Here is a 15710-nt window from a genome sequence, read left to right on the forward strand (position 1 = left end):
ACTCATATCTTTCTTAGCATTTTGGCTAAGATAAAGTACAATATCTTCAATTTAATATATGGTGCTAGGTCATATGTACACTTTAACTCTAATTTTTTTACGGGAGGGTCTATTTTATTTTTTTATAAAAGAGTCTATCACACTTGCTTGACACTGCGCCCTCTCATATTGTATAGCGTTGCACTGTACCATCAAATATAAGAGCATGATACTAATATATATATATATATATATATATATATATATATATATATATATATATATATATATATATATATATGACTAGGTGGGTGCCCGTGCGATGCCACGGAACACAAATTGCGAGCCTCTAACGGACATAGAGCCCTGGCAGAGCTCTAGGTACGTGCTCGTGCGTTGCCACGAGATAAAAAAAAGCTCGTGCATCGTGATATAATACCCGTGTATTGTGATGGCGACATAATTACTCACTTCCAGTGACATAGAGGAGCATCTAGGGCTAATGGATCCAAACAAGTTGTTATCCAAGCAAACATTATGCAAACATAGGCAGCCATTCCGCAAACTCACGCCAGGCAGAGAATCAACTAACATGCTCACATAATTTTTACAGTCACCAAAAACAATATCATTTCAAAAAAATACATTCAACATGAACCCAACAAAGCTTACATCAGGCATCCTATTAACCTGCAACTTGCAAGTTCTTAGATACGAGGAGATGGTTCAGTTCGTCCATATTAACCTGGAAGTTCTTCTAAGATTCAAAAAAATACACAAATGTCACATATCAGTTCTAGAGAAAAAAGATTGTTGTATTTTTTAGACACACTTTTTTCCTAGACCGTAGCATTTCACAAGACGTATGGATTAATGCATGCCTTAGCATTTAGTGTTTTATTCAACAATAAAAGAACACCGTAAATGTTCTGATAGAATTATGTCATGTTTTTTTCAAAAATTGTTATGCGAACGGCCAAAAAATTAGAACCTACTTATACAAGATATAGTGAAATTCTAGTTGTGTTGATGCATGCTACGAACAATACATCTTGCATTCAATCAGTTCCATCGAGCTGCCCTTGGAAGAGGTGTGTCAGATATGCTGAAACAAAAACACAGAGAAAAGCATGCATCAAACTTGCATATCATGCAGCAAGAATATATCCAAAACAGACATATGAAATTGGATGCTTCCTTCTAAAAACATATGTATTTCTAAATGGTAAGCATGAATCATAGACAAGTGTGTACATCCTTACAACACTGTAGGCATATGGTGGTTTCCCTTACTGGCCAAAATGTTTTGCCCTGATGGAGAACTCTATTGGGCCCCATTCATCTATTTCAAAACAATTGCCTAATGTAGCCATATAAAGCTATAGACCACCAAATAAAGTTGTGTAGAAAATAAACAAAATAGCACTTCCAAATCTACAATCATTGACAAAAGCTCCTTATATGTATTTCCATATCGACCATAACACAGCTGAGGAGACTTGTTAATTATACCAAACAACATGGAAGAATGGAGATTGTATTACATAACTTGTGCTTTTTATTGGCCACCCAGAAACGCGCTATTTATTCTAGAGACTGGTTCCCTTAAAAACATTTGGGAGGAACCTTAAACTGGCGGTATGGGGTAGAAATAATGAAGCACCAAAATGACCACATGTTTGGAGTAAGGCTATGTGCAAACAAATGTATAATAGTAGTCTACAGCATGAGTGTATTTGAGGTTTCAAGATTAACAGCACACAGGTCACAGAAACAAATGCACACCTGGGAAGAATGAGCCTAATGCAATTGGCCTTCTCTGAGCACTTTTCAAATAACGAGTCAAGAGTCCCGTTTCAATATCAAACCTGTGGATGGAAGCACATTTTAGAAACTTCATAATGATTGCTTTGCAGCAAAACCAAATGATAAAGATGTTTGTAGTACTAATTTGTTGTTATTTACAAAGTGGCGCAAGGAAGGTTTAGAGGATAAGTAACAACAGATCATTACCATTCTGAACTATTAAAACAAACATAATTAAAGTGATCTTGCTACTGTTTAAAATAAACTTGCTACTGTTATTTTCGAAACTGAATTACCTCTCTCTTTTTTAAACTGGCAGATTTGTACTCCTAGACATGGATTATAGCTACAGGTAATTACATTCTTTTTAAACTGGCAGAAACAAAAAAAGAGAGAGGATCGTGCCCCTAGAGATATATTGACTCATAAAAGAGTGACCACTTCAGATCAATCCGAGATATAGTGATTCACTACCTGAGGCACAAGCATCAATTGTATTCAAAATTAATCTATAGAGAACAAGACTTAAAAAGACAATTGTGAAACATGGTATCAATAATTCTAAAAACACGAACTGTAATAAGGATAAAAATTTACCTGGAGCAATATAACCATATGAGAGCAATTGCAGACATACACTGTGATGCGCCATAGTAATACATTCAGTCACCAGGTAGCACCATTTTGCCAATTCCAGGTTTGGCAAAATTGATTGCTTCAAGTATTGATTGCTTCAAGTAGAATGCAATTAGATAAACTATCTAAGATAGGCTATCTGTAATTTCTGAATCTTCAAAAGTTTTCATCCAATGGCAAACAGATACCGAAATGAGCTCAAGTGATACATTTAGAGCAATGATTAATTCCTTCTACTTCTTTGCAATATTTAAGCAAATGGATTGCTGACGCTACAAATTTGGTCACTTTTGAGGTATGAGTATTTCAAGTGCAAAAGTACTACACCTAGGATCTTTAGTAGGTACAGCTTGACAATGTTTATATAAAAGAGGTTCACCTCAGAGATTATTTTTTCTGATTCTTTGGGTTCTTTTGTTTCTTGCAAAGAAAGAACCACTTTCACTTTTAGAAGGTGGATATTGGAGAGAATCACTTATCAGTGCAAAATGCCAAAATGTTATAGTCAGGCAGTAGCCCAACTGTTCGTTGGCACAGATCATAAAATACATGCTGTAATTATATAAGAGTAAATTCAAACACCTAAAAAAGATTTTGACATTGGTTGAAAACTGCAACTTTTGGTGCCTATTTTAAAAACCTATAGTTATTTTGACATCTTATTGCAGAAAAACTGCAAGTTAGGTTTCTGCAATATGCCCCAAAAGTTGAAGTTTTTGCAACCTAAGTGTAAATACTTGTAGGTTTTTTTAAATCTACTCCTTATATAACAATCAATACTAAACTCAAATTCTTACCTCTTGATAACTCAAACTGCCGAGATTACCATCCTCAAATCCCTCGCTTTGAGAGGACGATGGCGCTGTATAAACTACCTTCAACTTCACTTCATCCACTATATTGCCTGAATCTTTGGTAAACTACATAACCCATCATTAAGATTTTTTTTAGTGAACAGAAGGAGCAACCCCCTATAAAATGATAAAGAAAACTACCAATACACTAAAATGTGACTTATTACCATGTCTCCAGTGACTTCCTTCGACATGATCTCCTTGGCCATGATGGCGCTCTGCACAAGGAATTTGTCCTTGCAATGCATGTATGGTGGCGCGTCCCATTGCGCTTGCATTGTGACTGAAAATCCAACGATTCACGGTGGGTATAAGATGTGGAAATAAAGGGCAGCTATGCCATGACAATCATGCGAGCCACTAAATTACCAACAATGTCAGCTTTGGACCGGGGCACCACCATGCTATTGTTTGGCCGAACACAGTACTTTTTGGGGCTCGTTGTCTTGACCTACAGTCGGCGGCGTCGCACAAGCTCAGTCCACTACGGGTACGGCACCATTTTGTTTCGCGTGGCTTCTCCTGCCTAGGAATGCGCAGGAAAGGATTCGTTTTACCTTGAACGCGACCTGCTTGTCTGTCTTGTTCGTGAGTTGCAGCGTGCAGGAGATCTGCTTATTTAACTCGACTGCATGATTCAGAGAGGAGAGGAAATCAGGAAACGAATGAACAATACAGGACGGGACGACTGAGAACACATGTCGAAATGAAACCCTAGAAAGGATAAAAAGATGATGAACCCGAGAAACAGCCAGTAGAAGATTATCGAATGGGCGTTCGACAGAGCGCAATAAAATTTCCCCGAATAGCTAGCGAAGCTGTGTTCGCTATGGCGACTACTGAGAAATTTTCAAGGAAATCAATAGAATCCACGAGGAAGGAAAAAATAAATAGCAAAAATAAAATACGCATACATGGGAACCGGAGCTCGACGGGGTCGATCCCGAGCAGCTCCCCTGACTCGGTGCTCATCCTGGAACAAAAACTCCTGCGCAATCGAACGGGACGCAATCCGCGGTGGTGGTGGGAGCGACGAGGTGGGGATTCGGAATTTCGATGCCTACCCTCCCCTTCTCTCTCTCTCTCTCTCTCTCTCTCTCTCTCTCCGTGTGTGTGTGAGGCGTTGGTGACCATTGAGAGCACGGTAGGCGGCGGCTGGGAGGAGTTTTAGGGTTGGGGCGGGGGCTGGGTGGAGCAATGTTCGGTGCCTGTCGGGGGTGGAGACCGCACGACAAGCAGGGGCACCGGATCCGGGGAGGAGGGGCGGGGGTGCCGAGGCAGGCCGTCTCGAAGGAAGTAGAGCACGACGGCGTTGGCGGTTGAGGAGTTTTAGGGTTCGGGGCGGGTGAGGGCAGCGGGGCTTTGTTGGGCGACGCGCTCACGATGTCTGCGCGGGGGCGCCTGTCGCGGCGAGCACCACGAGGGGTGGGGAGGGGGCTCTGGCGACACGGGCAGATGCGGGCGGGGCACGGTGGAGGTGCGGCATTGATGGGAGGCACGACGCAGGGACTGGGGAAGGGGATGAAATTCTGTGGCGGGTCTCGGACGCGATGGTGGCGGACTAGCGGGGAGCGGGGGCACGATGATGCCGTGTGGACGCCCTCGGTGGAGTCATATGGTGTAGTAGAGATTATTTTTTACTTTAAAATCACTAGTACAATGGATGTGCGTTGCAACGGCATATAAGAACCATTATTACATTTTAATTTTTTTTGCCAAAAGGTCTAGAAAGGTACGAGTTAAAGCGCAACACAACTTTTTTTATAGCTCACTTGGTCACTTGTTCACCTTTACCTAGCGGAGTAGTACTATAAGGGAGCACTATGCTATGTGTGGCTTCATGCCGTGTTAGGATTAAATGGTTCTCACAACCCATCTGTGAGTAACGATCCACTAATAGAGAATTGAATTATTTTTACGGCATATATATAAGGTAACGACCTACGGGGTAGGGAGAAGGGATTAGATCTACATACTTTTGACGTAAGACCATCGTTGAAACTCGTGTTTTTATAATAGTAGAGAAAAGAAAAGAAAAAAATAACAATTTAACAATTAATAATGATTTGTTAAGTCAGTCTTGGCATCGACATAGTTAGTTTGAAGCCTGCAGCTATTCTATCCTATTCTATTCTATATTTTATTTTTAAACTTTTTGTACGAATGCCGTATAAATCTCTCCATTTTATCTGATTTTTTTATAAATCTCTCGTTTTAATTGCTTCTACTGTTTCTATATTATAGCAGTCGGGTTTAATCAACAGTCCCGTGTATCCCGTGTATCCGTATACTGTTTCTATAAGCGCAGGGAGGCGAAAGAGGATGGATAATTGGATCGGATAGCCGTCCCCTGGGTTCTGTCTGGGGAGCAGGAGCAGCAGTCGCCGAGAGCAACCCAAAGCAAGCTGCAGGTATTTGCTTTCGTCTGCGTCTTCGTCTTCGTCGTCTTGGTTGCCGAAAGGTCAGCCACTCATACATCGATTGATCCTTCCCTCATCCCCTCCCATCCAGTTCGTAAGAGGATCAGGGGCCGGCGCCGGAGGAGATCCCCCGCGCTATTTGGAGTAAGCAAACCAACCATCCCCACGAACTCATCACCACTCTTAACTGCAAGCGTGCGCTGTGTGACACCTGTTTTTAGCGCCGGCTTTTTCCGGAACCCGCCAGTTTAGCTGCCCCGTTTCGCCCACCGAATTCTTCATCATTTTTCTTTCTGTTGTTTCTGTTAGTTATTATTGCCCATAAAAAAGAGAGATGCAGATTAGATTGCATCCTAGTAGCACTGTAAATCTATTCCTCATCCTCTCTAGGGATTTCCGCCGTTTTCCTCCCCAATTTCTTTTCCGCTTGGACTCCGCAACCGCCTCCGGCGATCGCGACGAATCGCTTAGGTTCCCCTTTTACCTCTTCATCTCCACCGTTTTTCCTTTCCCTTTGCTTCCTCATCGGGTGGGGTGGGCTGGGCTGGGCTGGGGGTGCCCCTAAAATCAATCTGCGTAGCTTTACTTTTATATAGGATAGGATGCCCTGCTTATTATTACTAGTACCGAGCACCCAAAGCTCGGTTCAGGAGCGACAGCTGCGTCCACAGGTGTCCTGTCTAGTCTAGTAAGGCCCTGTTTGTTTCCACTTATAGATTATATAATCTAAATTATAATCTAGATTATATAATCTGGATTATTTGCTCTGGATTAAATAAGCTAGGTGCTGCTGTTTGTTAGCTCAGATTATTTAGACTTGGCTTATTATTCATATGCATATGAATACAACAATACCCTTGGCTGTTTTACTTGTCTGGTGGGTGAGAACGTCTATGGACAGATGGATGGTAATTGGAAGTAATTTTAATCAACTTGCCATGGGTAGTGGGTCTTTCATAAAAAATAAGCTGAAATAAGCACCTTTTGATGAGCTTATAGATTATCATAATCCCAAGTGCTAGATTATATAATCTTATCAGATAAGTTGCTTGTTTGTTTCCTCACTAGCTTATTTACATTGGATTATATAATCTATCTAGATTATAATCCCAAACAAACAGGGCCTAAGTATGGGACTGTGCATTGCATCATGGGCCTGCTGCTTGCTTGCACTTATGATGCTACTATGCTCTCAGAAAGCCTTATGGGAGCATGCCGATTTGTTCCAGCACACATGATATGATTTTTCCTGTATAAATGTGGTCTTTGTGGATTTTTCTTTTTTGGTTTATATAATGGATAAGGTTCTTGTGGAGTGCATTTACTTCCTGATTGCTGTTTTTGTGGCTTATATATTGATTTAAATGCATGGCAAGTCCACCTATACAAGATATTGCACTTCCATATATATATAAATCTAATTGACCAGGACCTGGTAAAAATACTTATGTTAAACCATCTCGGAATAACATAAGCGTATGGCTTAAAATCCTCATGTGGTTACAGGCTCCCCAAGAAATGCCGTGTGCACTAGAAGTGATTGATGCAAGGTTACAGAGCACATCACATATTCAGTGCAGCAGATCATTTGACCAAAACATTGGAAGACGCTTTTCAAAGGTATGCATTATCCGCTATATGAGCGAGGGTTCTCTTGTGCTTTCATGGCATAGATTCCCAAGCTTCGCCCGTACTCATTCGGCGCTTTGTATTCTCATCAGGGCCATCTGATACAAAAACCTGTTGCCATTTGTCCTGAGAACAGGTAATTGGCTGTTGCCACTTGCTTTAATTACCAACAATCAACGGTGGGCTTTGTGTATCTAGTCTGCTGCTGTTATGTATACTACGTAACAAGAAATTGTAAACGAAGTGAACAACTTATAATTGAATGAAGAGACAAAGGGTTGATCATCAGGAAAGATCTAGTTGATCTTACTGTTGCTGGCATGTGTAAAAAATGCTTAAGCTACCTATCCACACAACTAAACCTATCTGGAAGTTTGCTGCCCTTGTTTGACAACTGTGGAGGTTAAATCTTAATTTGCTACAAAGTTTCTTGCGCTTGGTTGCGCAACAGAAAGTGGTGGGATAACTAAAACACAACTGTACTGATTTTTTTCACTAAAAGGTCCAATCTAGTGTCACCAAATCCTTTCTGGATCTCTTGTTTGTTGCCTTATTATACGTGTCAATTAGTCTACCACTCTACCATCATTTTCATTATGAAGCATTTTCACAGTACAATGTCACCAACCAGCATACCCAAACACCTTGAATCCCATCTGTTCTTCCATTTTCTAGGAGAGCTACCTGTTTAATGTGTTTTTGTGTGGCAGTGACACCTCATCAACAATACTTCTGTTTCGGCACGATCCAGACTGGAAACAAGCACCATTCTTGTCTGACACTCAAGAGGTCAACAAGGTAATCTCTTTGTCATCAGGAGCTCTTGATACAGATTGCCTTGAGCTATTATCTGAACAGCCAAGAATACTGTTTTGCTTAGATCAGCCAAATGAAAAGAACATGCATGATCAGGTTGATTCTTCTAAACCAGTTTCCAATGGAAACACACATGGGGGAAGCACCTTTAGACAATCTCAGCAAAGGGAAAACGTTTGTAATTCATTGATGGCAGTTCCTCCCTGCCATGTAGTTGCAAAGAAGTACTCCAGGTCTGTTGCTACTGCTCTGAGTCTGGGATCTGATTCTGATATTTTGCACAACGGTGACAAGCTTCCAAAAAGGAATTCTAGAAAGAGAGGAAAACAGTGCAAGCGAACAATCCGCAAAAGGCTGAATTTGGCATCAGAAACCATTTTTGAAGAGAGTACTTATGGTGCTTCTCCTGCGGAGGTAGTTCCGACCAATTTACTGGTTGATAAGTTGTCAGAGACCACATCCTCTGCTAGCTCATTGGTTAAAACTGATGGTCGGTACAAGGAGGACCATGTGGAATGTGGTATTATGTTGAATTTAGCTACATTGGGAACTGATGAGATGGATGGTTCTGGATGTGCTGGTTCATCTTATAATGATGCAGGAGGGAGATTAAGCTCCAGTTGTGTTTCTTACTTGAATGACAAATCCAATACGACAGATTCTTCAGAATTTGACGGATCCACCTTCACTGAACATGGCTTGGGAGAAGAAAGCAATAGCTACCAGAAGTTAACATGCCCCTATGTTTATAATCCCAGTTATGCAACCATGGATTCCATCTTTAGTAGGTGGAACAGCGACAACAGTGGGAACTACAGTGTCGATGTTGAGGCTAGGTTAACCGTCAAAGACGAAAATAGACATGATCATTCGAAACTGGGGGCTTCCACAGGGCGGAGTAATGTGAGGATGGAATGCCAGTTGATAGGGTCATGTTTTAGTGCTACTCATGCTGAAGACACAAACGATCCTCTAGGGATCAGATCATACTCCTCTAAGGATGTTACTGATAGTTGTAGCCATACTGAAATGGTTCAGTGCAGCAGCAAGTCCTTTCATTTTAAATCAGGGAGGAGGAACATAAAATCAAGTAAAACACCAAGCTATGTTGATTTGACTGCGTCTAACAGAGTGAGAGGTTCTAATAGGCACAAGAACAATGGAAAAGATAGTTCAGCAGTGTGGCAGAAAGTAGAAAGGAATGACAAGATGGTATCTAAAGCAGGCCATCCGAGCGATACACCTGTTCATGATAAGGGTGCAAATGAAGTTGGTAAGAAGGGTGTACAGGAAGATCCAACAAGAATTCGGGCAAAACATAATCCGAATAAGAAAGTGTGCAAACAGAAGCCTTCAAATGGAGCAGTTGAATTGGAGCCTGCCAAAGGAGAAGATGCATTGAACTCATGCCATACATTTTCTGGACCTTTCTACACGAAGCAAGCACCCTTTCTACGCCAGCAAAGAAACTCTTTTTCGAAACAAGGTTCTCAGTCATTGAAAAACTACTGTGCTCCTAGGAATGGTATCCCCAAGGTGGCAAAGGATTACTTGCAGCAAGAAGAATTACCTATGTTGGTGCTAGTTCATGCCAAGAACACCAGTGATAAATCAAGCTCATATTCAAGTTCAGCTGATGAAGTTGGTCTAACTGGAGTCAGCAACAACTATCCAACTGAGGGAAATGAGAGTTCACAACCTGATATTGAGGTAGCAGCGTCAGTATCTTGCAACTTGGTTCCAGATTTGGCTCCACAAGCTGCTTCTGATGATTTCCACATATCAGATCCTCACTCTTTACGTCCTGAAAACAAGGGTGCATCCAACAGTCGGAGCTCCAATAACTTGTGCACAGATCCTTTTGCTGCAGAAGCAAAGGAAGCTCGATGTGTGAAGCTACTAACAGAGAATAATTCCCAAGAACCCTGTAAGTGGTATTCTGCTGCTGGACACTTGTCACAGAAGTGGGTTCCTGTTGGAAAGAAAGAGACTTGCAATGGGATCTGTTTAGATGTCTCAGCTAATGGTGATGACAGCAACTTGCCTAGTGAAAGGACTTATAAACTGAACTTATCTGAACATGCTGCAGCAGATAATGCAGCTGAGACCGATTACAGCAAGATGAAAGAAGTCATCAGCTATGTTTACACAGCACAGCAGCGAGTGGAAGACATCCAACTTTGCATTGGTAGGCCTATTGCTGATTTTGAAAATTTTGTTTACTCTGCTTCTCCAGTTGTGCACTGCAGCTCGTGCTCTGTTGGCTGTAAATCTTGCCTGCAAGAATGTGTGAAGGATGGCTTATGTTTGCATCAGACTCCAGATATCACTCTAAGAACTGTCTGGCAGTGGTACGAAGAGCCTAGTTGCTATGGTTTGGATGTAAAGGCACAAGATCTCTGGAGGTCAAAAGCCTTGTGGAATAGTCATTGTCAGTTTACAACATATTTTGTACCATATCTATCTGCTGTTCAACTCTTCAGTCAACCTAAAAGAACCAGTGGTGGAAGCATTGATAAGGAATCAATCCATAGGGATGTGACATGTGAAACATCTCCACAGCTGAACCTGCCCCCAATATTTGCAAAGCTTTTTCCAAAACAATCTGTTCCAGTAAATAAACCATCTACTCTGCGTACTGAAGATGATCAACAGTCAGCAGATGGGGAGCTGGTATTTGAATTTTTTGAATATGAACAGCCATACTCACGGCGACAATTATTTGACAAGTGAGTCTAGTTACATAACAAGGTGCCTGTGTGCTTATTCTTAGTATTTTACATGTCACATGTGATGATGGTCGGAATCTTGTTTTGTAAACGTGGTGACCTATACGGCCATACCCAATTCAATTTTCGCCCCCACCATGTTTTTGGACATAGACATTCCTTGTAATGGTTTCTGATTTTTCAAGCTGTGGTTCATTCCTGTACATTGAGAGAAAAAGGTGCTTGTTCTTTGAAATGTTCTTATGGAAGACTCGTTGCGCTTGTACTAGGGTAAATGAGCTGATTGCCGGTGCGAAACCGTCAAATTGCCAAATATCTGGGGACCCAAAGAATCTGGAGGCCAGCCTGCATGATCTCCATCCAGCGTCTTGGTATGCTCTCTTTTCATGGAACGTGCACTTGTATCTGGTTAGTAAAACCTTTGCCGGGGTGGGGTGGGGTGGGGGGTGGGGGGGTCTTGTGCTGAAAACGGGCCTCTCTTGAATTTCAGGTATTGTGTTGCATGGTATCCCATATACCGGATACCTGATGGAAAATTCCAGGCTACATTCTTGACATATCACTCTCTTGGCCACTGGATTCGTCGGAGCAGCTCAGCAGGTGGGGCCGCTGTTTTGCCAGTCATGGGCCTGCAGTCTTACAATGCCAAGGTAAGGACTAACATACCGCATGATACATGAAAATGGCGCAAATTGGCGGTGCTGGTAGAACCGAAACGATTTATTACCTGTTTCTTACATGATTTGAGTTTTCCAAGCTTTTATGCTTCTCTGTTTCCTACTTGGCCATATCTGTCAGATGTTTTGACAGCCAGCCAGGTTATTGTTTCACCGCCGTTAGTAGGTTGCGTACACTCTTGTACTCAAACTCTTCTCTGGTAATGCAGGCAGAGTGGTGGTTTGAGATGAGCAAGTCCGAATCTGAAGGCGGGCAGTCGCAGGCCAGTGAAGCATCCGAGATTCTGAAGGAGAGATCGCGCACGCTGAGTGAGGCTGCGGCCGTGTTGTCCAGGGCCAGCGTGCTGAAGAATGGGCAGATGAGTAGAAACAGACATCCAGACTACGAGTTCTTCCTCTCCCGGAGCTGATTTGGAAGTGCCTCTTCGTACTCGGATTTAGTTAGGTTTCAGTGTATGTATGTGTTGTTGACACTAAAGCTTATTCTGCAACCGATGACTGGAAGCTGTTTGCTTAGCTTAGCTTAGCAATATAATAATAATGCTAGTCAGTTCTCATCCAAGTGTCATGTCACTGTTATTGAAGTAGATCAGAGATGAAACAGGAAGGACCACGAAGATCCATCGGAACTGCACCAAGAAGTCCACCAAAGCCTTCTTCCTCTTGCGGCGCACCAAAGGTTCATGCATGTCCGAAACAGCAAACTACATATATCATATTATGGAAGAGCTTCTACACTCGATGGAAGAAACGACTGAAGGAAACACATTGTTATCTTTGACTGCAAGGAGATATCTCACCAACACCTAGCTGTAATGATAAAGCTACACCATCACACTCTCATTCCACCATATACTAATGTTTCAGGAAACATGTAGAGACAGTGCAGCAACACAGATAAATGAATGAACTAACCATATAAGGTCCAGATGAAAGAACCTATCAGGCCAGGGGCAGCAGGGCATTCACATGCAATGCAATGGTCAAAATTGGAGTGCCAATAGTTGTATGTCAAGTAAGTATCTCTTGCACAACTAGAAGCAATTCCTAAGACCCCAGCCTTGCATTATCATTAAAACACAAACGATGCACGCCCAACAAAGTACTTCCCTTGTCCTAAAATATAATTCGTTTTAGGCTAAACACACACATTAATCAATCTATAAATGTTGTTTGTATTTACGTCTATATTCATTACCATTAATTCGAATGTGGTAGAAAAAAAGAGACCTAGAAAGAACTATATTGTTAGAATGAAAAGAGAGCAGCACATAGTATGTGGGATAGTTTGATAAGATTGTGCAGGCAACAACCAGCAGCCAAAAGGAAGCTTCATAAAACGAGTCTGTGCACGTAAATTTAATTATCAGGTGAACTCGTTCTTTGTTGTTGAAGCTAATCCTTTCTTAAATGAGGAGGTACTAAAACCTTGCGACGATGGTTAGAAAATGGTTGGAGAACGACATTGGTTGCCCGACTACCACAACCAAGATGGTGTGGCGCCTTGAACGATAGGTACATCGTCTCCTGATAACTACGATTTAGGGTGAAGGTCGACGTTGTGCTATCCAACTACAACAACCACAAGGGTGCTGCGTCTTAGCGATAGTTACACCAGCTCATGTTGTTGCTGCTCTTGTCATGCCAAGAACAGTCTTGAATCTGCAAGCAATCAAGAACAAGTAAGAACAAGATAACAAGTAGACAGTCACGGATCTGATGAAGTTGGGGCCCTGTTTCAAGTAACCGGGTGGTCTAGCCAACACATGCGTTTAAAAGGAAGTAGCAAGGGCTAAACTTACATCAAACAAAACCTCAGTTCTTTGGTGACTGCTAGTTCCTTAAATAGAGGTATAGAAATAAGCAGTTCTTATGGAGTAACGATGCTCTCTCGACAATTCATGGACGCTTCGGTTGGTATCTCACAATGATTCTGGATCCACCAGAAAAAAGACGAAGAGAGCTTTCCAACAAGTACTTATTTGCATTAAATGACCTTAGGAGTTGAAAGGTATGCTCTATTTAATCTAGTGCTTGCTGCAGTTACGAAATCCCCTCGAGCTAGTGGAGTCATGAAGTTGTCTCTTCCGTTCCTGGACGCCTTGGATGCGTTCTCTCATTGATTCTTGATCCACTAGAAAGTAGACAAAGAGGCATTTCCAACAAGTGATTATTTGCATTAAACAACCTTGAGAACTGAAAGATATGCCCTCTTAAACTTGCACTTGTTGTAGTTTCGAAATCCTCTCGGGTAGAGCAGCTTTTATTGCCTTATTGCCTTCTCAACTCCTAGATAGTTCACCTCCCAAACACCTAAACATAATAAAGTCATCACAAGTTTTTAGTACCTCATTCAAGGAAGGATTAGCTTCAACAACAAGGAACAAGTTCACCTGATAATTAAATTTACGTGCACGGACTCGTTTCACTGTTCGTTGGTTAAATGGTGAAGGGGATCGCTCGTGTGGTGTATTGATGGCAGTGATGTCCTCATCACATGTTAGTCCTTTAATTGGGTTAGTCCTTACTTATTTCTAATCTAACCCACGATCCAAACATCTTTATCTTTATATCTCTTCCATACTCTTTTAAAGCACGAGTTTCCACCGCCATGCATCACGCCCAAAGCGCCTAACAACCAGATAAAATAATCAAGCAACAATCATGGGTGCTTCCTTCTCCTCTTTCTTAATACTGTCATATATTAATCCCTTTCTATCCCTTTCCTCGTCTCCGCCTCTTTCACCAAGATTCTTCCGGATCGCCACAGAGGACCTAAAGGACATCGAGCGAACCATCCTACTGGGCCTCTGACTTGTGAGTCGCCGTCGCATCGTAGGTCTATTTTTCTCCACACACGTCTCACCTAACAACTAGATAAGCACCACGAGCGCTTCCTCCTCCTCCTTCTTGTTGTTGTCGTATTTAATCCCCAACTTTCCATCTCTTTCCTCGTCTCCCTACCTCTCACCCAAAATCTTCCATATCGAGTAGGCCATCCTGGTGACCTCCAACTCATCAGACGTTGCGTCGTAGCATAGATCTATTTTTTTATCCCCATAGCTTGCCAACAACTAGATAAGATAAACCCTATATCCCGTATGAGCAACCAACCATACAACCACCATGAGCGCTTCATTATCATCATTCTTGTTGTCGTCGTACTTAATCTCCAAATTTCCATCTCTTCTGCATCGAGGAGGCCATCCTGTTGGCCTCTAACTTGATAACATCCTCAAACTAATGTTGTGACACTCGCTGTCATGTGATATGTGACTGAACAGGCGAGGGAGAAAGAGAGGAGGCACATGTAGCACCGCCATCGATATTGTTGGCAAAAAAATTGTGAGGTATTGAGGTCAATGATAATATATGAATTGTTTATTTTATATAGTCATTTTTCGCTAACATTTTATCGAATATTTATGTGTCGTCACAATACATAAGCATTTTTTTAATTGCAAGAGTTTATTATGAAGGGAATTGACAAGGCGCTGGTTTTTTCTCTAGTAATCTACAAAATGAGGAGAAGTAAAAACAGGGCATTTGGTCTAGTGGTATGATTCTCGCTTAGGGTGCGAGAGGTCCCGAGTTCAATTCTCGGAATGCCCCCGCGTTGCGTTTTTTTTTTTGCCTTGTGGCTTGCAATAGGGCGCTGGTACTGACTACTGAGTACTGCACCAGAGCAAGATGGCTTTGCAGTAGGGTGCAAAGTTGTATACTGGGCTGGGCTTCAGAGAATCAATGCTCCAAATTAGGTTGCCCACAAACATATGAGAGTGTGATCGAGTCCAGAAATACCACAAGCTGTGTATGTATGTCCCTTGCCCGCTTTTTGGTAGCAGACGAGAAAGTGTCTTAACAATCACATTGTCGGTCAAAAGAAATTGTCCGGCATCTCCATCACATTATTGTGTGACAATCCGATTTCACTGAAGGTCACTGACTGTCGCCTCTTCAAATGCCATCGAGTCAGCTTCATGTTTGCGTCCAAATCTCAACCATTAATTCAGAATTCCTTGGGGCCGACCACTGTACTTTCATTTCCCAAGCCTGCCCATGCTTCCCTCATTATCGATGACCATAACACTGTGGTATTGTTTGGTTCACGGATTATAACGTAAATAACAACAGTAATAATTCACGCTCGAGTGACAACGGTAA

The 15710-nt window shown here is 42.0% G+C and overlaps 2 protein-coding genes and 1 non-coding gene across 35 annotated transcripts; 2 read left to right on the top strand and 1 right to left on the bottom strand.

Moving 5' to 3' along the window:
- Nucleotides 1-557: 557 nt before the first annotated feature.
- On the bottom strand, nucleotides 558-4402 carry LOC103629544 (vesicle-associated protein 3-1). The gene is made up of 8 exons (XM_020539802.3): nucleotides 4190-4402; nucleotides 3833-3903; nucleotides 3645-3726; nucleotides 3443-3558; nucleotides 3219-3341; nucleotides 2383-2842; nucleotides 1765-1847; nucleotides 558-1084 (listed from the first exon to the last, which is right to left on the bottom strand). The coding sequence occupies exons 1-6, from the start codon at nucleotides 4245-4247 to the stop codon at nucleotides 2672-2674; spliced, it is 621 nt and encodes a 206-aa protein (XP_020395391.1). The 5' UTR covers nucleotides 4248-4402; the 3' UTR covers nucleotides 558-1084; nucleotides 1765-1847; nucleotides 2383-2671.
- Nucleotides 4403-5360: 958 nt separating this feature from the next.
- On the top strand, nucleotides 5361-12108 carry LOC100384849 (uncharacterized). 33 transcript variants are annotated; one of them, XR_002262633.3, is made up of 9 exons: nucleotides 5361-5686; nucleotides 5787-5839; nucleotides 7202-7315; nucleotides 7417-7460; nucleotides 8035-8122; nucleotides 8210-10869; nucleotides 11139-11277; nucleotides 11360-11519; nucleotides 11756-12108. XR_002262633.3 is itself a non-coding variant. In XM_020539137.3 (9 exons), the coding sequence occupies exons 6-9, from the start codon at nucleotides 8225-8227 to the stop codon at nucleotides 11954-11956; spliced, it is 3108 nt and encodes a 1035-aa protein (XP_020394726.1). In that variant the 5' UTR covers nucleotides 5385-5686; nucleotides 5787-5839; nucleotides 7202-7315; nucleotides 7417-7460; nucleotides 8035-8122; nucleotides 8205-8224; the 3' UTR covers nucleotides 11957-12108. The 33 variants fall into 33 exon arrangements, 23 of the variants coding, with proteins under 23 accessions (XP_020394726.1, XP_008648216.1, XP_008648209.1 ...); XR_004849995.1 differs by having other exon boundaries at nucleotides 5385-5686; nucleotides 8205-10869; XR_004849993.1 differs by having other exon boundaries at nucleotides 5385-5686; nucleotides 8237-10869.
- Nucleotides 12109-15086: 2978 nt separating this feature from the next.
- On the top strand, nucleotides 15087-15158 carry TRNAP-AGG (transfer RNA proline (anticodon AGG)). Its single transcript has one exon. It is a non-coding gene; the product is annotated as a tRNA-Pro (tRNA).
- The last annotated feature ends 552 nt before the right edge of the window (nucleotides 15159-15710 follow it).

The sequence above is a fragment of the Zea mays genome, chromosome 6, assembly GCF_902167145.1.
Source record: "Zea mays cultivar B73 chromosome 6, Zm-B73-REFERENCE-NAM-5.0, whole genome shotgun sequence".
Taxonomy (NCBI): Eukaryota; Viridiplantae; Streptophyta; class Magnoliopsida; order Poales; family Poaceae; genus Zea; species Zea mays.